The sequence below is a fragment of the Pipistrellus hanaki genome (assembly GCF_964339955.1).
Source record: "Pipistrellus hanaki genome assembly, chromosome: 2".
Lineage (NCBI taxonomy): Eukaryota > Metazoa > Chordata > Mammalia > Chiroptera > Vespertilionidae > Pipistrellus > Pipistrellus hanaki.
Window position 1 is genome coordinate 30,090,587 of NC_140504.1, and position 27,419 is coordinate 30,118,005.

A 27,419-nucleotide genomic window follows, 5' to 3' on the forward strand; every position below is an offset into this window, starting at 1 on the left:
CTCAAATCTCAGAGCAAACCTGTGGGGTGAAGGATGAACATGGGAGGCTCAAGGAGGAAGGGTCACTTGTCTACAACAGCTAGTAGGTGGCCAAGCTGTGATCTGAATGCACAGATTTCAAAACCCATGTGTGTCGTATTCCCCCTTTTAAAATGTATTCTCTTCAACACTCACAGGCTTTTACTTATGTGCGTGTGTGCTCTCGTTACCTTACCAAAGCAGTAAGTTCTCAGAAGTGTAGATTTCTGCCGGTCTGGCATGGCTCAGTGGTTAATTAAATGTTGACCTATGAACCAGGAAGTCATGGTTTGATTCCCAGTCAGGGCCCTGGTTGCAGGCTAGATCCCCAGTGTGGGGCATGCAGGAGGCAATGATCAATGATTCTCTCTCATCATTGATATTTCTCTCTCTTCTCCTCCTCTCTGAAATCAATTTACATATATATATATATATATATATATATATATATATATATATGTGTGTGTGTGTGTGTGTGTGTGTGTGTGTGTGTGTGTGTGTGTAAATTGATGTCATTTATTTATATATAAAGTGTAGATTTCTGACATCCTAGAACATCTCTCATGATTTCAATGGATTTGCAATATTCTCAAAATAAACCACCAAGCACAGTGTCGGGGCACATGATACATCTTGTGGATGAAAAGGGATGTTATAATAAACTAGAGGCCTAGTGCGCAAAATTCCTACACTGGTAGGGTCCCTAGCAGCTGTCGGCCACCACCGTCACCCACCGGCGAGGGCCTCATTCCCTTCCCCCAGCCAGCCCTGTCCCCTGGTCGAACTCCCCGGATGAAGTCCAGGTCAAGGGGACAATTTGCACAGTATGCTTTTATTATATAGGATCATAAATCCCTAACTGGGCAAGTCATGGAGTAGTGATGCCCCAGGCATAGAACTTCTTTAGTTTTTAAGCCTGCCCAGCCCATTGTTCCCGTGCACTTAGGTTAACTCACCTTTGAGAGGCCAGAGAGGAGCCCTGGAAGGTGTAACCACCCTCAAAACAGCACATAATCTTGTTAACTGACCTGTAATCTAACCAGGCCTTGCTTTCTCCCTCCTTCCAGCCCTCTTCCTTATCTTTCCTCCTTAATTCCAAATGCATAAAAGGAACCTGACACTCTGGAGCATCGGACATCTTGCTTCCTGGCAACTGCCATCAGTTTTGGCTCCAATCAACGCTTGTAAAAACTCTCCGCAGGTTTGGATGTTTCTTGTGTTGACAGTCTTTAGTAACATACTTTTCTCTCCTCCCAATACAATTTTAAAGATTTACTTCTTTTCCGTATAACACCCTCTGTGGTGAGAAAAGTAAGAAGCCATATGGCTGTAACGACATAAAAACAGAGAGTGTTCCTCACCCACCTACCCGTCTGGGACATCGCCAAGGACTCCGCTTCCTGTGTTCCCTGCATAGCTCAGTTTCAAACTCCGCATGCACTGCGGGGTAACCCGGGGGACTTTACAAAAACACTGAGCCCCTCTACAAAACATTCCAATTCGTCTGCTCTGGTGCGGAGCCCAGCATATATCTATATTTGAAGAAAAAGTCCCCCAGGCAAGTCTAATGTGCAGCCAAGGTTCCGAGTCCAGCCACATGGAGACTCTTCTCTGAGCCGGGTCCCAGTACATTGATCCCTCTCTCCATCCCCGATGCCCACCACACCCACCCAGCAATGCATCATCCAACGTTCCGATCCTTTAAGTCTCATTTCAAGGAAGCCCTACAAGTCTCCCCGAGGACAGGTCTTAACGCAGGCTTCTCTGGAAGCAGATGGAAAGTCAAGATGACAGCCGAAACACCGGTTTGGCTCAGTGGATAGAGCGTGGGTCTGCGGATGGTCCCAGGAGGGGGTGTGCAGGAGGCAGCTGGTTGATATTTCTCTCTCATCGATGTTTCTAGCTCTCTATCCTTCTCCCTTCCTCGCTGTAAAAAGTCAAATATATATATATATATATATATATATATATATATATATATATATATATATATATAAAGTTTTAATAGAGGAAGAGAGAGGGATAGAGAGTTAGAAACATTGATGAAAGAGAATCATCGATCAGCTGCCTCCTGCACACCTCCCACTGGGGATGTGCCTGCAACCAAGGTACAATATATGCCCTTGACCGGAATCGAACCTGAGACCTCTCAGTCCGCAGGCCGATGCTCTATCCACTGAGCCAAACCGGTTTCGGCAGCACCACTTTATTAAGGGGCAGGGAGAGGGGCGAGTGCTCAGAACGCCTGACAAGTTGCTCCTTACGTCAAAGGCTGGTTACGGCACACAAGCCCCGGAGTTCCCGCAGTGGAAGGGAGATGTAAGCGGCTACAAGCCTGCGGAGGCTGAAGCCCTGAATGTCACCATTGTCCTAGTGACACTGTGGCGCATTCTCCCTCCAATCGCCCAGCCTGGAAACACTGTGTACAGCCTTCCACTGCAGACAAGGACGCCCAGTGCTCTCCATGGGCAGCCAGTTAGGTGAAAGGTACCCGTGACATTCGAGAATGAAATCATACACCTAGGAGATCCGGCAGGAGTGAGATTAAATCTCATTCCTTTTTTCTTCTTTTTCCCCCTCCTTTTCATATCCCCCAAGAGGAGCTCTACGGATTCATCTTGAGAATACAGAAAGATTACTATTCACCTGAACAGTGTGGCTCAGTGGTTGAGCTATAAACCTGGCAGTCAGGGTTCGATTCCCGGTCAGGGCAGATGCCTGGGTTTCAGGCTCCATCCCCAGTAGGAGGGTGTGTTGGAGGCAGCCTATCGATAATTCTCTCATCATTAATTTTGAGAAAATGTTTCTATCTCTCCTTCTCCCACTCTCTTTGAAATCAATTTAAAAAAATATTTTTTAAAGAGCTTACTATTCTCATTCATAGAGAAGGTATCTTCAACAGATCAATAATTGCATCCGTATTATGCTCTCCGTGAGAAAACTCTCCAGAGAAAGTCCATTCCCCTAACAGGGAGAAGCTTCCTTTTCATTAAAAGAACCTACACTAAAACTGCAAATGTGGAAGCACTGGGAATACTGGATCATTTATATTTTCATTCTGAAAATGTGGTTTGTGCGTCAAGATTGAGGAAGGGTCCTCCTTTCTGGTTCTACTCTCAAAACTGGCCCCTGGATGGAGCTCTGATATAGTTACGGTCCTTGGCCAAGGGAGAGCTGGGGTTAGCAAAGGCTTGGCTGACTGGGTAAGACTGGCATCCACAAGAACTGACAGGTCAGGATGCTGCCCCAGAACTGGGATCCATTCCAGGGATGCGATTCTCTGATGCTCCCTTCACCAACTAAGACTTCTGGAGTCCTATCTCCCTACACAGCAGGGAGCTCCCCAGACTCTCCGCCTTTATCTCTCTGCCTCCTCCCATTCAGATGCAAACCTCCCCTTTCCCCTCAGAGGTAAATAGGGAGCCAGCGCACTCCCCCAGGTGGCTACAGAAGTGCAAGCAGGCTCGTGCCAGGTCCCTCTGGCCTCTTTTCTCTGTCATTTCAGAAGCTAAACTTAGCTCTAGGGTTCAGGCGTGGGTAAACCAGCTCCCAGACCCCCTGTGGTGTGCAGTCCCAGGTGCTCTGCAGCCGCAGTCAGGCTTTTTGTAAAGCTCCAGTCTCATCCTCGCCTCCCCCAGAAATTCTAAAAACACCAAAACCACAAAAGAGAAACCGGTGGGTTTTTGATAGTAGAAAACAAAGCCGAAAGACTTGAGTGAAGTGACTAAAAAGGGGATTCATCAAGTTAATGATAGGGAAGAGATTGAAAGGACCTACTTCTTCCAAGAAGCCTTTTTCCTGTTTTTTGTTTGTTTGTTTGTTTTTTGTTTGTTTGTTTTTTTGGGTTTTTTTGTGTGTGTGTGTTTTGTTTTGTTTTGTTTTTGTTTTTTATGGTTCTGTTACTGCCACCTGACATCTGATGGAATGGGAAGAAATCACCATCTAAAGTGGGGAATGTATGAGTACAGTAAAGGTTTCATTGAAAGCAAAACACAACTTGAAACTGTTTTCCTCACCCAAGAAAGCAACATGAGTAAGTGCTTTCCAGAACTTAATAGAACTCATAGGATTACATAAAATGTATTAAATAGAATGTAACAATATACTCTGTTAGCTTACATTTTATCTTCTAAAAAAAAAAAGAAATGAAATCTTCCTTTCCCCCCCTTTTCCATGGTACTGGTATTGTGTCTTATTATATAAACCATAGATAAATAGATACCATTTTTAAAGAAAGATACCACATTACAGCTAAACTGCAGTGAACGTTACAAAAATAAGTTCATGGATATCAAATAGGACCTTCCTAGATCATATAAAGTGAGGCTACATCCATGTATCCTTGGTATTATAAGTCTAAAAGGTAAACTTTTTCATTTACTTAATGAATACGTATTGGGCAACTGGTATGTAAAATAGTGTAGTGTTGCAGAAGCTACAGAGTAGAAGGCCCAGCCTGTTGTTTTCATCCCTCGGGGCCTTTATCTGCTTCTCCAGAACCTTGAGCCAGTGCCAGGAACATGAACTGCGCAGTTCCAACTCCTGTTGCTCTCTCTCCTCCTGCGAGGGGATCCTGTGGTCAGTAGGGGGGCCCCCAGCCCTGGCCTACCAGCTTCCTCAGGGTAAACCTACCCCCAGGCCTCACGCCTGTGAAGGCAGCTGTGACCCCATCACCACTCCCGTGGGCCTTGAAGATAAGGGAGCAGCTATCTCGACAGCATTCCTGCTGAAGAAGATGGAATGGGAAACTCTCAGGATCACCCACCCTTAATTCTTCTTTTCCTTCATCATGTCAGAAGTCTGAGTCCCTCTTGTGTGTCTTCTCTCCTGTTTTATTCCCTAAATGCCCTTCCTCCCAAGTCCTCTCATGACATCACTTTGTACCTCCAGGACCAACTCACTGTTTACTAGGTTTTACTCATCCCCAGGACCTTGATTCAAAGATGACTTTATGACACCTTTTCTGACCCTGCAAACTGGGTAAGATCTTACCTACTAGATTCCTCCCTTACTACCTACCTACCTTCTGCTTCACATCTCTTGTCATTTAGCATGACTTGTTCAAGGTTATTTTCTCACCTAGATTTTATTTTCTCACCTAGATTCGTGGGGGCAGAAATGATGTCTAACTCACACTGTATGCCACCGGAATTTAACACAGAAACTGGCACATAATACGAATTCAGATGTTTACAGGATGAAAGAAAAGAGGAAAGATACAGCAGTGAGAGAAAATATGTCTTCAAGCCCGACGATACTTCCCAGATCATATGATATTGGCTATCCCTCAACTAGAGCATAGGTTATGCAGGTCTTTGTGGGCTGGTTGGCCTGGATCCCAAGCATCTTAGCTCATTATGTCTGAGAAGAAGAAAAGTGCTGAGAGTTCCAAACACGTGTTGGTAAATCAATTTGTCAGCTGGGCCTTTCCATTCTGTGTTCCAGCACTAATCCTCCCGACTGTCCCTTTGGGTAGCTGAAGCCCTTCTATCTCAACAATCCAAAATGATTCTCCTGACAACTCTCTGAAGTCATTAACACAACTCAGAGCGTATTTGCTTCACATACACGTGCTAAGCCGTGCCCTGGGTGATGGGGACCCAACGGAAAGAAGGCAGGATTTCTGTCCCAGCAGCTCACGGGTGAGACACACACAAAAGAATCCTAACACACACACACCCTGCTTTGCACAAGAGGTTAAATGACTTGCCTGAGGTCATGCAGTCATGAGTAAGGATCATGGCCCTCAGGCTGCGATGCCTCCCGGCTAATAACTCTGGAAGCTACATTAGACCCTATGGGAAGTCAAAAATACAAGTGGTCCCTCTATCTTTTGGTTCTTTAAAAAAAATCTTAAAAAAATCTCATCCACCCCAGTGTGTTTTATGATTAGCCTGAGAACACCTGTTTTCCTTAACCCAGATGCTGACAGGTGGGGGAGGGCATGTCAGAAGAATGAAGGCAGGCAGGCCGCCAGCCGCTTATACTGAAGCCCTGGAGGGAGAGGCCTGGGTGGAGGATCCTCACGGTGCCAAGTGAAGCAGGGCCAACTTCCCTCCTCCCCCCAGGCCTGGAGGAGCTGGGGCTGCGCAGGAAACCACGGAAGGGGCTCCAGGCTGGTTCCCCAGCACCGAGCTGTGGGACCTCGCTCCGTCCTGGGGCTCAGCGGCTTACACAGCCCTGGTTTCCTCTGGCGAGCTGCCCGGGCCAGATGACATAATCATCACTTCAGTAAAGGTTCCCGCATTAAACACTTCCCTGAGGTCCCTGGAGTGTGATATGGGAGGCCTCACCGAGAGGCCAGTCTGCTGAGGAAGCAGCCACGGCGCCACTCCTTACGGCTCCAAGGCTTCTGGGCACAGGGTCAGGGAGACCAGCCCTCCCAAGGGCTGCAGAAGAAAGGATTCTCTCAGATCTGGATTGGGGGCAAGGAGGGAAATCTGGTGGCAGAAAGAGGTAGAGGGGCCCTGGCGGTGTGGCTCAGTGGATAGGGCGTTGGGCTACAGAAAGAAGGGTCCTGGGTTCGATTCCCGGTCAAGGGCACATGCCCGGGTTGTGGGCTCGATCCCTAGTGGGGGGCGTGCAGGAGGCAGCTGATCCATGATTTTCTCTCATTATGGATGTTTCTCTCTCTCTCTCCCTCTCCCTTCCTCTCTCTGAAATCAATAAAAATATATTTTAAAAGAAAGAAAGAAAGAAAGAAAGAAAGAAAGAAAGAAAGAAAGAAAGAAGAAAAGAAAAGAAAAGAAAAGAAAAGAAAAGAAAAGAAAAGAAAAGAAAAGAAAAGAAAAGAAAAGAAAAGAAAAGAAAAGAAAAGAAAGAGGTAGAGGGTCCGGGGGAGCTGGATAAGCTCAGGGCATGGAGAGTGGCTGATGGTGTTGTGACATATGTCACATCGTTACTGTGACATTGTCACATCGTTATGAGCATTATCAGCTTCCTCAGTACTGGCTTGATGCTGGGCCTCAGACCAGTCTGGCCTGGCTCAGTGCCCCACTCCAGCACTGTGACTAGCTAGCTATGGGACCTCATGCAGGTTACTTAACTTCCCGGGCATCAATTTCTTCATCCGTGAGGAAAATATCAAAATACTTATCTGGATGATTTATATGAGAATTAAGCAAGACTCTATTCATTCATCCCACAAATATTTATTGAATGCCCACTCCCTGCCAAGAATAATTTCAGGCAGTGAACAAAAGCAGCAAAAAAAATCCCCCAAATCTCTGCCTTAATGAAATTTACACAGTCCGCTTCCATTCAGTATAGTAACTACATAATAAGTTTAAGTTTAATTTACAATCTGTCAGATGTTGACAGTTTTGGAGAAAAACAAAGCAGAAGAAAAGTGGATTGCAATTTTATATATATATATATATATATATATATATATATATATATATATATATATATATATATATATATAAAATGCAGTTCTATACTGTGATAGTAGGGGAAAGAACTGGTAGGTAGAGTTATGTCTGCATCTGAAATTTTCATTATTTATTGACATTTTTACTTACTATCAGGTTACATTTTTAAGTGTTTTTACAGCTCTTTGGGGGTATAGCTGACATAAAATAAAGTACACAGTACACATATTTAAAATGTACAATTTGGTAGATTTTTACATACGTATACACCCTTGAAACCACCACCACAATCAAGATAATAAGCATGTCCCTCACCCTTCAAAGTTTCCTCCTGTCCCTTTGTGACCTATCCCTTCCACCATCCGTTTCCCCAATCTGTCCCCAAGCCACCACTGTTCTTTTTATTTTTTTTTAAATATATTTTATTGATTTTTCACAGAGAGGAAGAGAGAGGGATAGAGAGTTAGAAACATCGATGAGAATCATCGATCAGCTGCCTCTTGCACACCTCCCTACTGAGGATGTGCCCACAACCAAGGTACATGCCCTTGACCGGAATCGAACCCGGGACCTTTCAGTCCGAAGGCCGACGCTGAGCCAAACCTGTCCCAGCTCTTTTTTCTATTACTATAGATGAGCCCACATTTACTAGAAATCTATATAAATGAAGGGTTACAATTTTAAATAGGGTGTCAGGGAGGCCTAGCTGAAAGGGTGACATGAGAAAAAGATGGAAACGAGGAGAGACAGGTGTGCAATAGCACCGGCACCAGGTCCGCCACAGAAGAGGTACCATGGTGTTGTATTATCAGTGTCCCCACATCTGTGATAAACATCCCCATTCTGCTTATTTCCCCAGAAAGATGGCTAATACATAACTGGTAGGAGCAACTCAAAAAATAAATACTAACATCACTACTATTAATAATAATAACTAAATTGAGGAAGATTCGTTGCACTCATTACTGTTCACAAGGTCTGACTTACAGAACCTGACTCCAAGAGAATCACTATTACAACTCTTGGTTGCAGGAGAGATTTTCTCAAACTGCTGATTGGTTTTTAGTTTTAAAAAAGCAGTAATCAGCCCAACCAGCATGGCTCAATGGTTGAGCGTCTACCTATGAACCAGGAGGTCACAGTTCTATCGGGGCACACGTCCAGGTTGCCGGCTCAATTCCCAGTGTAGGGTGTGCAGGAGGCGGCCAATCAATGATTCTCTCTCATCACTGATGTTTCTATCTCTCTCGTTCTTGCTTTCTCTTTGAAATCAATAAAAAAACAAAAATAAAAAGCAAGTAATCAAGCTTATATGCTATAGATAACTAACTGTATATACCTCTCAATTTTAATTAATTTCTTTTCCAGAAGTTTCCAAAACTGAAATTAAAAAAAATAATAATAATAAGTTGAGGCATTATAAAGCGAGAAATTCTAAGTTATAAGTGAAATCATTTTGTGTAACCTTGGGAAAGTCACCTCACCTCTCTGAGCCTTTATTTTATCACTTTTAAAATAAAGTAACTACATAGTTATTGAGGAGCCTTTCTTAAATTTTTTTTTTCTATAACTAGTATTAATTACTTACTCAATGGAGACAATGACAGCATTCAACTCCTCAGCCATTGCTGTACACAGTTCATCATAATATCTTATTCCTAAAGGAAACAAAGGAGAAATCACTATTAAACAAGTTATCTAATACTGTCTATCCTTAAATTCTGCTAATTGTGAATCCCTTTTAGACGTGGACTTAAGTTATTAACAATAAAAAGCAAATGTGACCATATATCTCCTTAATATAGTTACGTATACAAATGCAGAATTTAAATTGGTTTCTGTTAAAATGCAATTGCTATAAATTAACAGGGAATCTATATTAGATTGCCTTTGAATGTGTTTTTAATTAACTAGACATTTGTTTCATAATGGACTCTATGAAATGCACCAAATTCATTCTGATTTTGCAGCTCTTCAAATGTATGCCTTTCCAAAAATCACAGCAATAAGCAGTTTTCTCCTGAGAACCATAAAAATTTTCTCTTTAACACCCGCATTTGCTGCAATTCGGGAAAATCACCAATTTGTAGAATGTGGTATTTTGTTTAAATCAACACATAACAAACTAAAATTTTAAGAACTCTTAGCAGTTCTTAGAAAGAGAATCCAAAGACTTGCAGTGACAGAAGCAATTTTACTATTATATGTAAAAAAAAAAAAAAAAAAAAAAAAATCAATTCCTTAGCTATTCTCCCAATATATTAAGAGCAGATTGTGCCAACAAAAAGCCAAAACATCACCTTACCCATAGGCTTTTTCCAAGGCAGACTTAGAATCAGAAGGTTAATAACAACATAACCATCTACACACCTCCCTCAGCCTAGTGCTTCCTCTGACAATAGTGATCAGTTAAAATTAGTATGAAAAAGACCAGGTTGGCTCTTATAATCGACACCATTCCTGGCCTCCAGAGGAATGCCTCACCTGACAAGTGTCCAACGGTACAGACTCACTCTTTTCTAGAATTCTGTTTCATTCATTTTTATATCCCATCACCTAGCACTCATTAGAGTGACCACAGGTACAGGTCTGCATGCAACTGTTTGAGTTTTTGTACCGGAAGCCCTGCCCTTCAGGAAACCTCTCAGTCCTGGGCAAATGCACATGGCTCAGTAAATGTCTCTTGAAAACGTCAATAGCCCTGACTGGTTGCTCAGTGGGTAGAGTGTCAGCCTGCGGACTGAAAGGTCTCAGGTTGATTCCAGTCAAGGGTATGCACCTTGGTTGTGGGCACATCCCCAGTAGAAGGTGTGCAGGAGGCAGCTGATCGATGTTTCTCTCTCGTCAATGTTTCTAACTCTCTATTCCTCTCCCTTCCTCTCTGTAAAAAAAAAAATAAAAATCAATACAATATATTTAAGAAAAAGAAAATGCCAACAAATCAACGATTAAAGAATAAAATATGAATATGGAGTTCAATGAAACGAGATTACTATAAAGAGCTTTTGGCTTTCCCCTCATTAGAAAAAAATATGTTATTAAAACAAAACAAACAAGCAAACTAGAACTAGAGGCCAAAGCTCCGGGCTGAAGATGAGGAAGTGGCTCCATGAAAATCGCAGGTGGAGATAAGGCCCTCACTTCCTTCCCGGTTTGCATTCTGCCCTCTGCTCCACCTGGCAGCGTGCCATTTCGATCTCGTAATTCTACACAAAACAGAATATTCTTGAACTCCGTCAGAGCACTTCCCTTTCACGGTGGCATGCTTTTATATTTCCACCCTTGGTTTCATGAGCAGATGAAATGCAGATGAGTTAACACGGGCATTCGGGAATACCCGTTCCATTTCATAGAAAGGGGTCTTCAAAACACAAGCTGCCAAAAGAGCTGCCGACCATTCCCCCCATCTTCCGGCCCAACGAAATCCCACCTTATTTGGGTGCAGAAAGCTGCTGCCAGCACTTTGTATTAGGTTAGTCTAGGATTTAGGTCCCAGGAAATATTTTCAAAACAGCCTACCTTTTTTTAAATATATTTTTATTGATTTTTTTACAGAAAGGAAGGGAGAGGGATAGAGTTAGAAACATCCATGAGAGAAAGACATCGATCTGCTGCCTCTTGCACACCCCCTACTGGGAATATGCCCGCAACCAAGGTACATGCCCTTGACTGGAATCGAACCTGGGACCCTTCAGTCCGCAGGCCAATGCTCTATCTACTGAGCCAAACCAGTTTTGGCAAAAGAGTCTACCTTAATTAACAAACCAATAAGCAAATAGGCAAAAACCTTTATGCAGGGTGTAATCATCCAAACCAGGACACTTTCAAGCATGAAAAGGACACACCACTAATGCTTCTGCTGGGATAATTATGAGCAATTGGAACTGCCCACAGGGACCAAGTCAAATGGCCCCCCTCTCTTTACCCAATGAGAAAGTCAGACTCAATTACACACACACCTCTCTCCCAGGGCCAACCGCAACCCCAAAGGACCTTCAGAGGCCCAGGACTTACTTGCGCTCGCCAAGGCCCAGCCTCCCCCGTGAATATAAACAACACCGCGTTTCAGGGGCTCTTGTGGCTTGGCGGGGCCTTCGAACACCCTGACTTCCACGCCGTCAAAGTCCGTGTCCGTCACGTTCATCCGAGCCGAGGACCATGCGCTTTTCTTGCCGAAAGAACCGATGATAAAGTTCAGTGCGAGCAGGTGATGGGTCAGGCCCAGGTAGTGCACCAGGTTACTCTGCAGGATGAGGGAGAGGAGACAGAGGGAGAGAGAGCACCGGTTAATTTTGTCATCCCCAGAGCCACACTCACCAGCGCTCAGTATCTGAATTCTTACAAGGACTTGCTGCCACGTTTAATACGGTAACAAACTGCATTTACCAAATTGCTTTTGGAGCTTACATACTGTTTTCATGCCTTAGATTCCCCTTTGATTTTTCAAAATCAGCCCTGAGAGGGGACTGGGACAGGTATCCTCAGTCCCCTCTTGTCACAAAGGCGAAGAAATGAAACAAACTTGCCCATTTAGATGGGTAAGTGGCAGTTCCAGGACTAAAACCTGGAACTCATGAATTCCAGGATTCAGTCCTTTTTGTTTTTTCTTCCATCAGCACGTCACAGTTCAAAAGCATAGGAGTGGAGAAAAAAAATACCTTATTTAAATGCAAATAAGAGGAAAGTCTTCTATTTACTCTATTTTTAACTTACATATTTAAGTCTGTCTGAGAGTAGGGGAAAGGAATAAGGTGTGAGAGGGAAGAGCAGAGTCGACTGCAACCCTGGCATTTAGAAGCAAGCTAAACCTGGATCACAACAGGATCTTTTCAGCAATGTGCCAAGAATGTAGAACGTACAGCACCCTCACTTCCCCTCTGAGCCTTGAGGGCACCGAGTTCCACATTAAATGTTCACAGAAAGTTATTTGGATGAAGAAGGAGTATGGAGAGAAGAGACCCAAGTCATCCCCTCAGCAAAGACCTCATGGATTGCACTCCTCTCTTCACCTCTTATACAGGCTCTTCCTATTGAGTGCACTTGGGAAACTGACCTCCCTACAGGACTTACTCGCTGTGTTTCACAGACAGAGATTTGGAAGCAGCAGAGACCGGTACAAGAGGCTCAGAGGTGTCTGAGTGATTGGAAACTAGTCAAGCACGTGTGTATGAACTTTCTCCAAGCTGCTCTTAATTGCTGCTGCCGGAGGGGGAGCAGCTGGAGAGTTAACAGTGCCCTTCTGTAACACTGATGATATGCAAAATATGTAATGCCATCCTAAGATCCAGGAAGCAATGCTACCAGCAGAAATCAGGACTAGTGCCGGAGGCTAATTCCAGCATGTCATAATAAATGCAAGAAGTCCTCAAAAAGGCAGGGATCAGACTGTCAGACCTCAAAGGGAGGGTAGAGGGTAAGGGAGGGTGGGGATAAAGAGGAGAGATCAACCAAAGGACTTGTGTGCATGCATATGAGCCTAACCAGTGGTCAAGGACAACAGGGGGGTGAGAGCATGCGTGGGGAGGGGTGTGGCATGGGAATGGGGGAAAGGGGAATGAAGACAAATATATGATACCTTAATCAATAAAGAAATTTAAACAAACCAACAAAAAAAGAATTCTTCAAAAGGTTGATGGGCTTCTATATTCAGCAGGGCTGAATACATGTTATTGCCTATTGGACTAGCCCAAAGCATTTCCCCAAACCTAAAGATCTGCACATATTATTACCTGTTACCAGACAGCTGAGGGCATTTCCCCCAACCTGACAATGCCTACTGTATATCAAACTTACCTTTGATATATATATATATATATATATATTGCTATAGGGCAAAATGTGGGAATAAAAAGAGCCCTGGAGATAATTTACACGCAGCACCTTCTCCAGATTCCTGAACCCTTCTAGATGCTGGATATCACCCCGGCATTAGAAAAAGTCTGCTGTACCCCATCACACAGCTTCCCAGCACAGTGTGCATGGCGCACAGAGAAGAGAGTACCCATGTACTGTCACCCAGAACCCCTCAGCCCCTGGGCAGCCAAACTCCTGAGCCCATTATCCCAGTGTCCCATATAAATATTATTATTGAATACATATGCCTGCCATGAAAAGAGTTAGAAAGCACTGTATTCTAAATCCACTAGCCGTTGTTCATAAAAAGAAAAACAAACAAAAAACACACAAAAAATACCTAGAATAGTGGCTGGTACACACTAAGCCTTATATGGTTAATGTTAGTATTATACTTCTGATCCAGAAGGTCGCTGCATCTTCTGGGGTCAGCCTAGGGGGAGACAGGTAGTGCAAATTTTCTAGAAAAACTGAGAAAACTGTCCCCCCTTCCCCCATGTACATTTGTAAGTAGGATGATGAGGATGATCAAGTTCTAAAATTATTTCAGGTTAAAGAGATGTAAAATAATTATCTCTAAAAAGCTCATTTGTATGCTTATGTCAAAAGGGACGGGAGGCTGGGGAAGAGCCACAATACACTGATACCCACACACGTGGTCAACTTTCAACAAGAGCCAACCACATTAAATGCTTAGAGCTTCTATTGCCTCATTTCCTAGATTCAAAGACTGTATTCTAAGTCAGTGGTTCTCCACCTTTTTCAGTGATCGTCATTTCATTCTGTCAGTTTTTAAATTATCTTCTCTAAATCCTGCTTTACTTCTGCCTATTATAGAAAAACAAATTTTCATGGACCATTTATCTGTATGAAAATCTATGGTCATGATTAACCTCTGAAAGGGGAGTAGCCAGCCTGCATGGCTCCGTGGTTAAGTGTTAACCTATGAACCAGGAAGTCACGGTTCTATTCCAGATCAGGGTACATGCCCGGATTGAGGCTCGATCCCCAGTGTGGGACATGCAGGAAGCAGCTGATTAATGATTCTCATCATTAATGTTTCTATCTCTCTCTCCCTGTCCCTTCCTATATGAAATACATTATGTATACATATATGTGTATATATACTGTATATATACTAACATATATCTATAATATGTTAGTATATATACAGTATATATATTAAAAAGGTGGGTAAAAGATGTACTAAGAACTTAAATAGGTAAGAACTTAAGTCTTGTCTGATTCCCTCCCTTTCCCCAAATTCCCATCTTTTCTGAAGCTTTCACAGTCTCCTGTACTTTCTTTGAGACTTTAACTCTGAAGAAAATTCCTTTGATTTTAAAGCATCGATTCAGGTTAATTTTTTAAGTTGGGAACCAAACAAAACATGCCTGCAGGCCAAATCTGGACTAAGGGCCACCAGCAGCAACTTCTGGCAGAGAGGACGATCCGATCCGGTCTGACTGGAAGTGCAGCAGGAAAGCTGCTGGCAGAGTAAATGCTCTCAAGTGTAGACCTTAGTTAGTGTTCAATGGTAAAACTACAAAGATTGTGGGACCCTGTTTTACTGTTGTTATAAGATTATCCTTCAGGAAGAACTATGCAGCTGAAGTGTATTCACAATAGGGTGGCTTAAGGGAAGAGACTGGAGGCAAAGGCAACTGCTGTAAGAGCCAGGTGGCTGTTTGCAGGAGAGAAAATGAGGGTCTGCCCCTGGAGAACACAGGGTGGGAACATCAGAAGAATCACTGAGTCATAGTTGATGGGCCTTGGCAACTGCTCACAGAGAGGAGGGGCTGTGAGGCAGGTAGGTGGGGTAGAGGGACACAGAGAAAAGATTCACAGATGCCCAGGGTTTTCACCTGGAGTACGAGAAATGGAGAGCACGGGCAGAACACTCAGGGAAGGTAAGATAACATGCATTTCAGAACTGCTCCATGCAAAGCCAATGGAACAGTTAGGTAGATGGGTTGCTCCCTGTATGTGGCCTGACTGGTATCAAACCCAAAACCCTTTAGCGCGAGGGACGACACTCCAACCAACTGAGCCACCTGGCCAGGGCTGGCCATTAGCAACTTTAAGCTAACGTATAATTTATGTTTAAGTTAACTTGTAAGATTCCAGCATATCTTCTAGTGAATCTGAGGTATTATAAAGTTCTTCAAAAATGCTGATTTTTTTTTTTTTTAGATCTCTTTGTAATAAGTATATATCATTTAGGACTTGCCGAAGGAGAACAGTGTTGCAAGCATCAAAGATCAGCATCAGAATCTTAAAGAAAAAAGAAACTGCAGGTGACTTGGAAAGGAAAATTAGATATATAGGCTCATTTCAGAAATTAAAAGGAAGTGGAAAGCGTTGCCCAACTAGCTACTGGAATGGCTATGCTCCAGAGAAAAGTGACCTGGAGGCAAGATTGGGTTAGCAGCCCAGAAAGAAAAGGCACAGATGTCTTACAAATATGAAAGACCGAGTAGTTGTGACACAGACATTCCCTTGCAGGACTGATTCCCATCCAACCTCATTCTTGGAAGTAGAGCACAGCTAATACAACATTTCTCCAATTGTCACACGTCAGCCAGTTGGCTACTGCGCCACCTCTGAGACAATGGATGAGACTGGATGAGTTCCCCACCACTGGAGGGAAGCTGAAAAGGCAATGCAAGGCCACAGAGTCAGAGCCTGGCTCTGCTTCCGTTGGAACTCCGCTCCTCTGCCAGAGACTGGACACCGGGTATTTGATGGAGAAGTCATGAGAAGTTGTAGGTATATAGGAGAGTCTTTATTGTAGAAGCCAGTGGCCATGCAGTCATTGCTAACAAGGAGCCACTAGACAAAACAGTCCTCTAAAGTAAAGTCTCTATACACCAGTGAGGTAACAATACATCTTTCCTACATCTGTACCCACAGCAGCAGCCTGCTGGTCAGTAATACCTCTTCCCCATAATACAGCCCCACATAAGAGCAGCTGCCTCTGGTTGGTCAGTGACAGCTTTGTACTACTTAGACAAAAGAGATTTCTTTCCGAAATGTGAACTCACTATTTTGGGTTATAGAAGGACACGCTTGTGCTATGTACAGTGCAATAGTTGTGGCCTTGCTGTGCACCTGTGATAGCAACTCAACCTTGAACATTTTGATCAGGATTCCCATGCTCAGGGTGGCCTTGAGCATCCGGTGTACTCTGAATAGGGTCCCCCACAGCTTCCTACCAACTTTGTGATTTATGCAAACTTATTACATCATTCTGAGCCTGCGCTTTTTCTGTGTGTTAACAAATTTTATCTCCTTTCATTTCACAACCCATCACAGCCTGGCTTCCAGAGAGACCAAGCAGGCCATTAGTTGTGAAAATTTTATTGAAACATCTGGCATATAGCAGGCACTAGTATATTACTTTATTCATTTAATCTGATGGTTCTCAAAGCTGGCAGCATATTAGCTTCATCTGAAAGTTTTAAAACTTACCAGTGCCTGAGTCCCCATCCCACTCCTATTAAATTATCATCTCGGAGAGTGTGGCCAAAGGCATCGGTATTTTTTCAGCTCTCTATGAGATTTCAATACATCACAATGTTGAGAATCACTGAGTAAATCAAGCCAGCTAATTCACACAACCACCACTTATTAAGCACCCATTTGGTCATGACTGGTCTAAAGCATTGTGGGTACAGGATGAACTTTTAAAGCACAAGGGCCTATTTCCCAGAAACATTAAAGGTGGTGGGGAGGCCAGGAGGGAGTGTCCTCAGAACATGCTACCCTGCCATACAGATTATTTCAAGCTGAATATAAAATTAAAGCCCAGCAAACTCAAGTTGATTGTTTTTCCCCCCCTCCTTTTTCTTCTTTCTCTTATCTGAATAAGAGATTCAGATTAAAAACAAAAAAGAAGCAAACAAACAAAAAATCTGTTTCAGGAAGGGAACCTTAACATAGTCACCTTAGCATGCATGAATTACGTGTAGCAGACAGGGAGAATCCAAGCAAAAATCTGTTCTAGATTCCTCTTTGTGTCTCATTGTTTCTGGGTGGCCCTATAAAAATTTGTTTACCAAAAGTTTGCTTTTTCTCATCTCCCTATGAATTGCCTACCTCCCCCTCCTTAGTTCAAAATGGCATATAGACCTCATTTTGAAAATCTTTGGAATTTCATGCTTATGTGAATTCCCCATGCACATGTGTGAACATTTTATTTTCTCCCTTTTAGGCTGCAGTATGTGACTTGAATTATTTAACCAGCCAGGACTCCCGGGGCAAGGGGAAAGTTTCACAGGCCCTGAAAGTGGGAACATAATAGACACAATAGACGATTATGATATGAAGTAGAAACTTCAAAAATAGAGATGTACACCTTAAAGTAGAAAGGTATGTGAGCCAGCCTAGGAGAGAAGAGACAGAGGCTGTGTGAAGAGGCTGCCTGAAGACAGTCTTAGCTGAGTTGAACTGAGTTTTAATGAATGATCAGTAATTGGGAGAAGGAGGAAAGGGGAGGAAAGGCACACAGATATTTGTGTGGGGGACAGGCGTTCCACACTTCAACTTCTGCCCCCTGCCCACACTTTGCTTTACAAGTGTTCAGCACCACCCTCCTCCAGTGAGAACAGGAAGACATCGAAGTCCTCTTTCCAATTCCTACCCAGATTAGAAAAATTAAAAACCATGCCTTCACTTGCTTGGGGCCGGCTCTCTAATCCAACCTGACTCCGGCTATCTGATCACCATTTTCCACTTTTAGCAATATGGTAAATTCCACTGGAGAGGGGAAGTCAATGTGCTCTAGGAAAGCAGGAATTGTAAAGCTGAACAAAATAAAATAGGAAACCTTTGGGAACAGCATCATTTAAAGGGACAGTGGACAGGAGAGGAGGCGTTAATGATTCGTATGGCAAAGAGAAACAAGAAGCTGGAAGAAAGTTTCAAGAAAGACTGCCAAGACCGGTTTGGCTCAGTGGATAGAGCGTCGGCCTGGGGACTGAAAGGCCCCGGGTTCGATTCCGGTCAAGGGCATGTACCTTGGTTGCAGACACATCCCCAGTGGGGGATGTGCAGGAGGCAGCTGGTCAATGTTTCTCTCTCATCGACGTTTCTAACTCTCTATCCCTTTCAATTCCTCTCTGTGTAAAATCAATTTTAAAAAAAAGAGTTTCAAGAAAGAACCAGTTGTTAAATGCCTGCGGGGAGGCCAAGCAGGCCGTTGGTGTTGACACTGGGGTTATGAGATCATCGGTGAACCCAATGTGGACAGTCAAGTCGGAGATACCAGCTGTGATGGGTTGCAGAATGAGTGGGAGTGAAGAAATACCCATGGTGAATATGGAGGAGTACTTTCACTGTTGTAGAGAAGGCAGTAGGACAAGGGAAAAGTAAAGAAAACCAGAAAACCTTTTTTGAAAGATGGACGTTGAACATGCTGGTAGGGAAAGAGCCTGCAAACAAGCAGAGACAAAGGTTCCAGAAGAGAAAAATAAATAACTGAAGTGAGACCCCGGAGGAAGGAGGGGGAGGTAGGTTCTGGAGACAGATAAAAGGGTTGGCCTTGGGAGGCAATGGCAGGTGAGATTAAAGTTGGTAGGCAGAAAAGCTGAGAACATTTACCTCTAAAGAGAACGTGCTTTCCGTTGAGATCAGTTCTGTCTTTACCCTAAAAACAAGCGACTTTTCAAAGGCTGCCCTCTTTGAAGGCAACTCATTACAATCTGACTTCCGGTCGGATACCTCCGACCCCATTGTCTTATGAGGTTCATCAATGGCTCCATCACCCCTCTGCCACTGCTTGGCCTCACTGCAAGCATCTAACAGCTTGCTCTTTCTTGAAACTCTCTTCCCCTTAACTTCTCCAGTCTTGTTTTCTCGTGCCATAGTAATAGTTAATACCTCTTTTTTTTTTGGGGGGGGGGGGGGTCTTTTATTGATTATTTCTTCCTCTCCTGCTGGTGCTCCTCAAGGTCCCATTTTTTAATTTTATTTAACTGCACAGCTCCTGCTTTCCCTGAGGAAACCAATGTACTTCTACAGCACAATGCCTAGCAAATAGGAAGTGCATACTAACTAGCAGCCTATTAAATGGAATGGCTACCACCTCTGTCCATATGCTGCTGACTTCCAGATTTCTCTCCCCAGTTCCCGATCAGTGGTTCTTAAGCTGCAGGTGCCTATTTCCAACCATCTCCAGGATCTAGCCCAAGCATGTTGTGCGGCCTTCGGCCATGAGTTTGACATGCTTGATGTACCCTAAAAGCTCTTGGAAATGAACATGTTCTACCCTCTCTTCTCCACCCCCCACTTAGCAACTCCATTCTTTATTCATGATCTGACCATAATTCTAATTTTCAAGCTGGGAACAATCCTTCTACAGGTTTCTCCTGCTATGTGAAAGTAGAACATCCTATGGAAGCTTCCAGTAGCTGAAATGGCATGAAGCGAAGAAGCAATCACCATGAATTTAAATGGGGACATATTTTTAGTCCAGTTTTACGCTAAGTGTAACAGCCTTACAAGCTCCCTTAGGCTTTCCTAATAATACCTCAGGACACATTTTGCTAATGGATACACAATATAAATCAGGAAAAGGCCCAGATGCTCACAGGCACAGTACAAAGCGATGGTGGCTTGATGCTAAGATACTGAGTGTAACTCCTGGGGTGCCACTCTCACTGCTTGGGGGGTGTGCTAGCTCCATGAGGGCTCGCTGCAAAACAAACGCTGAATGCTGCTTTTGCTTTTTACCATTTTTCATAAAAATGAAAACTTTCCTTTGGGTTAGTGAAAACAGGTACTAATGTAGGCCTTTCGTAAAAGCAAAATGGCACAGCAGAGGACACCTGTATTTTCTTCAGCTCCTTCTCTCCCTCACATGACATCCAATCAATCAGCCAGCTGTTTCAATTCCACCTGCCAACAATTCCTGAATCTTGTTCTACCCCCAGCCTCCAACCCCCCCAACTCTGCCTTGATTATATGCTCATCATTTCCTGTGTTTGCCTGCTAACCTGAACTCTATAACCTGATGTTTCCTGCTTATCAGAGTTCTTACCCTAAAGACTATGCTCACATTACCTGGCTACTTAAAAACTTCCATTGACTTCCAGTTTCCTACAGAAAAAAATAAACACACTGCACTTGACATTCCAAGCTGATACCACGCTCCGGTTCCAACCCCAACCCTTGTACTCACTCCAGTTCTCTAGAGTCACATGTACTCAAGTATAACTTGCATAACTTTATTTTGTCCTATATCTGCTGTTTTTGTTGGCAATGGCCTTCAGTGGAGTGCTGGAACTACCTCTTTCCAGGTCTCAAAAATCAACTGTTGACATCTACAAGTCAGCTAACATCAGGTCAGCAGCTTGAAAGCGGAGTACTTACATCATGGAAATTAGCAAGAGCTACAAAGCAAGTTTTCCCCGAACCACCCCCTTCACCCTTCCCCTCCTAGCACTCCATTGTCTCTCCACTTCACCACTTCCTCTGCCCATCCAGAGCACTACATACTAGTTTAGGGTGTAGACTTGGAAGTAAGTCGGCCAAGGTCCAATCTTGGCTCTGACACTTGACTAGTTGGGTGATTCCAGGCAAGTCACCAAACCTCTCTCTGCCTCTGTTTCTCCACCTGCAAAATGAGGGTGATCATCATAACTACGTTAGAGTGCTTTTTAAAGCCTTCCCGGCATAGAACTTAGGATATCCGTTCTCATAATGCTCTTTTTATTTGCTTATGTAAGGCCTTCATAGCACTCAGGCTGTCATAGAATAAAGGCTATCTCAGCTTAGCTGTGGGGACTGGCAAGGTCACTCTCACATCCACTGGGAGCCATGCTGACTCACTGGCTGCATGCCCTGAGCTGAGAGAGATACAAGGATGTGGAGAGCAGCTACAGTGTTTGGACAGGTTCAAGCCTCCGACTAATGAGAGGGCACAGTCCTCTCATGGCCACGTGCAAGTCCCAGCGTGGAAGGCAGAGCCCTCCCAGCACAACTATAGCCTATGGTCTGAACACGTGGTCCCACGTGCCTGAGTGATGTGGGCTTGATGAGTTCAGGTGCATGTAATTGAGTAGACTGGAGCATTGTAAACATCTGGATCGCGCCCTTACTTTGCCTCATGGAATCTGCCTATAAAATAAAAAGACGCTTTATAGGCTGTGGCGCTATTTCTGGCTCTCCATCCGAGAAGACAGCGTCCCACCCAGACCCAGCTTTCATTCTCTTGTCTGTCTTTTCTCAATCCTTCACCACTCCCTCTCAGGCTCACCGTACCTGGCTGAGCTGGCTCGGCACATATGGCACTCAACATGGGGCTGGGTATGCCATAAGCCCTGCCGGCTCGCCACACAAGGACTTCAAGGGAGCAGAGCCCTCTAAGTGATATAAACACCCATCTTTCCAGGCTTCCTCCGAAGAAAAGGTTGTGAAGAATCACTTTTCATTATCCTGCCTTAAATTCTTCAAACAAGGTTAGAAAGGGTAAAGGAAATAGGAGGGAGAAGAAAGAGCCCAGAACTTGCACAGAGACCAAGGCCAAGTCCTGGCTCTGTCATTTATCGGCTACATGACCTGGGCACAGTTCCCACGTTCTCTGGGCTTCAGGGTCCCAGAGGGAAAAAGGACACACGTGAGAAGTAAATCCAAATCCCCTGCTGTTGCCTCCTCTCTCTGGAGGCCCTGAACTGGCAAGATCATCGCTCAGGACTTGGGTAGGTTCCCATCTGGTTAGGCACCCTTCCTAGACCTGCCCTTAGTCCCTTATTTCTTTTACTCAACACTGTTTGGGTTAAAGAAACCTTCTCTCCCACACTCTGAGAGTAGGCAGGGACCAAAAGAGTTGTGTGGGGGCATAACAGCACTCTGGTCCATATAGCAAGGCACTGAGGGGAACTGTTAAGACAACCTGGGAAGCACAGTAGGGTTCTCAGAGGAGATTACTCCACTATAGAATTTCAAATTTGTTTAGTTCTGTACCCAAGGATTTCATTACAAGCTACAAAGAAAAGCCTCATCACCACTCAGTGAACAAGGTAAACTAGAACAGAGAAAGGAGAGAGCTCAGAGGGATCCGACACCCTAATCCCTTTACCCCAAAGCCTTCGGTGTGTTCTCTCCCTCCCAATTCAATCTGGGGGAGCACAAAAGGATAAGCATATTTCTTTCCAGTTCCTAAACCTGTTTGTTTTTTTACTATCACACAGAAGATAAAGTACTTGCTTAGTTCCAAAAGCCTTGCATATTGTCAAGACGTGTCCAGGATCTAATAATAGCTCAGACATACTGACATGTGCTGTCTGCCAGCCAGTGTTCTTAGTGTGGAGGTATCTCGGACCAACAGTGTCCAGTGACTTGCCCAAGGTCACACAGGCAGAAAGGAGTGGGCTGGGTTTGAACAGAAGCATTCTGGTTCCAGAAACCTTAACCATCACCCTCTACTGCCACTCACCAGTCGATTTACTCTCAAATCTATCCTATATAAAAAAGAGCTATCATGCTAATTAGACCGAACAGCAGAACGACCTTCCAGATGAAGCCAGGGCTGGGAGAGGCTGTGAGGACCCGTTGAGGCAGCTGGGGCTGCGAGGGCTGAGCCCCTTGCACCAATTTCATGCATTGGGCCTCTGGTATATATCATAAAACTGTAAGATGTTACATTTGGAACGCATATGTAATTTCCCATATTTACATAAGGGGAAACTGAGGCTCGTGGAAAATACATGGCTCCCTCAGGGTCAGCAGCCATAGCTCTAGCCTTGACCACTCTGGGCCCAGGAGACACCTGCTCCCCCTCTCTCCTCCCCCTCCCACCTCTATTCCTTTCCTCCAGCTCTTCCTCAGCAGCACATTTCTCTCTCAAGCCTTCTCTGGGCCTTTTCTCTCTCACCCCTTTCTCGGTTCTATTCCATCTCACTTTCTCCTTCCAGACACATGCACATGACAGCTGAAATGAGACTTTAAAACATTAATTTGAGTTCTTTCTTACCCACACCTGTGTTACCTATAATAGCAGTAACTAGATTGTAAGCTCCGTGGGATAAGGCCTGAGTCTTGGCAATCAATTGTTTTCCAGTGCCTCAGACAGAGCTGGTCATAAACAAATGTCCTTCCTGGGGCCACTGCTAAATGGCTCCCTCAGTCGCCAGGACAAGCAGCATTTTGTTTTCACTGGAGAGTTCCAGATAGCAGCTGACTCAAGGCAGCACAAAGGAATTCAAGTCCTCAACAAACCTCCCAAGCTTCCTTCGGCTAGCTGGCAACTCAGAGCCTGCCCACTCCCGCCCTCTGCCTGACTCCTCAAGTGTGTTCGTTCTACAGGCTTCTCCAGATTGGAGATTACCCTTCCTCTTCATGTAAAGTGCAGGAAGCAGCAAATGAGATGTGACCTTCGAGAAATGGTTTCTTAAGTGGCAGGTAAACTCCGAAAGTCACCGGCAAATGATTTTTATAGACACCTACAGATGTCGGAAGAGCCAGAGTCAGATGAGTTATGCTAAGTGAAGACACCTCTGTGTACCTTCCTAATGTGATTATAATAAATGAATGCATGCAGTATAAAATGCATAATCAATTTTAAGAAGCACAAGAATGGCTCTTTTGTACAATGCTTTACAGTTTATGACCGTTGGAACTTTCCCTTGTTTCAATCCCAAAGAACCTGTGGAAGAGGAAGAGCTGATATTACACTCGTTTTATGCTCACTTGAAGCTAACGAAATGCCTTGCCCAGGATCATAAGCTCCAAGTGACAGAGTGGGCACCAGGACCCGGCTGACTGCCCCATCGCTCGGAAGGCCATTACTCAGAGCTCAGCATGAAATCACTAACCCGACCATTCTTTCATGCTGAGCCTCTCCCATCACACGGGTTTCAAGCCCTTCAGAGGAAAAGGTTTAACATCGGGGTGGGGAAGGGAAGTAGGTCATTTTCCCTACCAGCAGGACAGGTGCCAGCAGATCTGCTGGGCCGGTCCACAGGACCAGATTGCCTCTGTCAACAGGGCCTAAGAAAACTGGCTTTAGTACCAAAGCCCGTGGCTTTACAACAGTTAGAATTTCTACAGCCAGAAGTTTCCATCACTCCTTAGCCTGAGGCCTTAAGAGAGATGACGGGCCGGGACCGGTTTGGCTCAGTCGTAGAGCGTCGTTCTGCGGACTGAAAGGTCCCAGGTTCCAGTCAGGGGCATGTACGTTGGCTCCGGGCACATCCCCAGTAGAGGGTGCGCAAGAGGCAGTTGGTCGATGTTTCTCTCTCTTCGACGTTTCTAGCTCTCTATCTCTCTCCCTTCCTCTCTGTAAAAAAATCAATAAAATATATTTAAAATATATATATATATATATATATATATATATATATATATATATATATATATATATATTTAAAAAAATAAAAGAGAGAGAGAGAGAGAGACAGAGAGAGAGACAGAGATAGATGATATAGATGATGGTCCAGCCATCCCAGAGGCTCAGGAAGGAAGGCAGGCTGCAGCCATAGGATCTGGAGGTCGCTAACAACAGAGGTTCTAAATCTAGCCCAGGAGAGGATTCTGATTTAACACACTCAGGAAATGGAAGCAATCAACACATCTCACATTCTTGTTTAGATGTTTTGTGGTAGACTGAATGTGTTTAAGGTCTAACATTAAGTCTAAATCAAAATATCTATACAGCAGATAACTATATTGGCTATAGTTAGAGGTTAGATAGCCAACTGTTGTGAATTCATAGGTTAGATAGCCCATCACAAGGAAAAGAGTCCATATATATTTTTTACCCACTTGTCCAACAAACATTTGTGTTACTTGTGTATCAGACACCGCAACTGGTATAGAGACAAGCAGAAATAAAAAGATGGGCTTCATCCTTCAGTGACAGTATATAAGGTGGATAGATAAGCTGCACGGCAATAGCAGGAAAATAGTCCTGAGACATACACAGAGAAAGAAGTAACAATTTCTGTTCAGAGGAGTTAGCAACATGTTCACAGCATGGGTGATATTTGAGCTGGGTCTCTAGAAGCAAATAATAATTTGCCGAAACCGGTTTGGCTGAAGGATCCCGGGTTCGATTCCGGTCAAGGGCATGTACCTCGATGTTTCTCCTTCTCCCCTTCTCCCCTTCTCCCCTTCTCCCCTTCTCCCCTTCTCCCCTTCTCCCCTTCTCCCCTTCTCCTTCTCCTTCTCCTTCTCCTTCTTCTTCTTCTTTTTTTTTTTTTTCTTTTTAAATTTAATGGTTATAGAGCTATTCAGATTCTCTGATTTTTAAAAAAATATATTTTATTGATTTTTTACAGAGAGGAAGGGAGAGGGATAAAGAGTTAGAAACGTCGATGAGAGAGAATCATCAACCAGCTGCCTCCTGCACACCCCCCACTGGGGATGTGCCCGCAACCAATGTACATGCCCTTGACCGGAATCGAACCTGGGACCTTCCAGTCAGTCTGCAGACCGATGCTCTATCCACTGAGCCAAACCGGTTTTGGCTCTCATCGATGTTTCTAACTCTCTATCCCTCTCTCTTCCTCTCTGTAAAAAAATCAATAAAATATATATATATTTTTAAATAATAATAATTTGCCAGGAAAAAAAAAATGAGAAAAATGAGAGACCACATTCCAAAAGGGAACAAAGTATGGTAACTTACAAGGTAGAGAAGAGAAAGGCCTGCTGGAAAGTTCGGATGAACTACTTGGCCCTGAGAGAAATAGGGTTGGCACTGTATTTCAATGTGTTTAAGTAATCTTAATTTGATTACTTAAATCTAGTCTTTATGATACTTTATTTTTTTTGCTTTTTAATCTTCACTGTTGAAAGTATTACAGATGCTCCCCCTCCACCCTGCTCCTTCTTTATGACACTTTCTAAGAACATCTACTCCATCACCCACCCCTCATCCCCAGTACAAAACTCAGAGAAGCAAAAGTCTGGTTCCACCAAAAGGGATAAACCCCAACTGAAAAGACAAAATGAGTTTGGCACAATAACTAGGTTAGTAAATGATTAGTTTTTACTATTCACTGTCTCCAGCACTTAGCTACACACCCATCATGTGTAGTGTAAAGAAGAGTTAAACCTGAGACTAATTTTTTTTCTCATGATCTCTTCTGAGAGGATGGGAAATTGAGGCTTATAATGACTGTCAAGTAGATACAAAGATTTCCATTTTGAGACCCGTTCATCATACTATCACACTACACATGAAAATCAAAACTGAACATATTCTCAGTACTTAATTCCTTAGTTCCGCTAGCCCTGAAATTCCCTAGTGCAGAGAAAGCAGAAGCCTAGAAAAATGCTGTTTTATAACCTAGAGATCATCAGCTTTACACGTCAGACAAGAGAGGTGGGTTTGAGGAAGCCTGTGTTGGCAATAAGAACATTACTGCTTGTACTGCTTGCATTAGTTGTTTGCATTAGTTGTGCCTTTATTACTTTTGCTGAATAAATATTAAATGGTGCATGGTTAAGTTTTACTGCTTGCTCATAGACATATATAATAGCAATTAAGAATTTCCAGTAAGATGCCGGGACCGGTTTGGCTCAATGGATAGAGCGTCGTTGGAGACTGAAAGGTCCCGGGTTCGATTCCGGTCAAGGGCATGTACCTTGGTTGCGGGCATATCCCCAGTAGGGGGTGTGCAAGAGGCAGCTGATTGATGACTCTCTCTCATCAATGTTTCTAACTCTCTCTCTCCCTTCCTCTCTGTACAAAATCAATAAAATATATTAAAAAAAAAAAAAAAAAAAAAAAAAAAGAATTTCCAGTAAGAAAACTTTATCATGTAAAGGCTCAGTTTCTTTGTGGGTTTTGTATTGTGTGTGAGCCAGTGATTTAAAAAGAAACATAAGTATAAGGTTATTTCCCACTGTGCTGTTAATAAAACTTAGCATTAGTAAACATTGGCCTCCTCTCATACTATGTATTGGATATATAAAAAAATAATATAGCCCTGCTGGTTTGGTTCAGTGGATAAGGAGTCAGACTGAAAGTTCCCGGGTTTGATTCTGATCAAGGGCACATGCCCAGGTTGCGGACATGCAGGCGGCAGCCAATCCATGATTCTCATCATTGATGTTTCTAATCTCTCTCTCCCTTCCTTTCTGAAATCAATAAAAATATATATTTAGCCGAAACCAGTTTGGCTCAGTGGATAGAGCGTCGGCCTGCAGACTCAAGGGTCCCAGGTTTGA

At 43.8% G+C, this 27,419-nt stretch overlaps 1 protein-coding gene across 1 annotated transcript in view; it reads right to left on the reverse strand.

The window, feature by feature from the left end:
- NCEH1 (neutral cholesterol ester hydrolase 1) overlaps positions 1-27,419 on the reverse strand; it is a 70,201-nt gene that overhangs the window by 13,611 nt on the left and 29,171 nt on the right. The window contains exons 2-3 of the mRNA XM_084874170.1: positions 11,406-11,634; positions 8,980-9,049 (exon numbers count right to left, since the gene is read on the reverse strand). Coding sequence (XP_084730296.1) covers positions 8,980-9,049; positions 11,406-11,634 — 299 coding nt within the window. The remainder of the gene's footprint in view (positions 1-8,979; positions 9,050-11,405; positions 11,635-27,419) is intronic.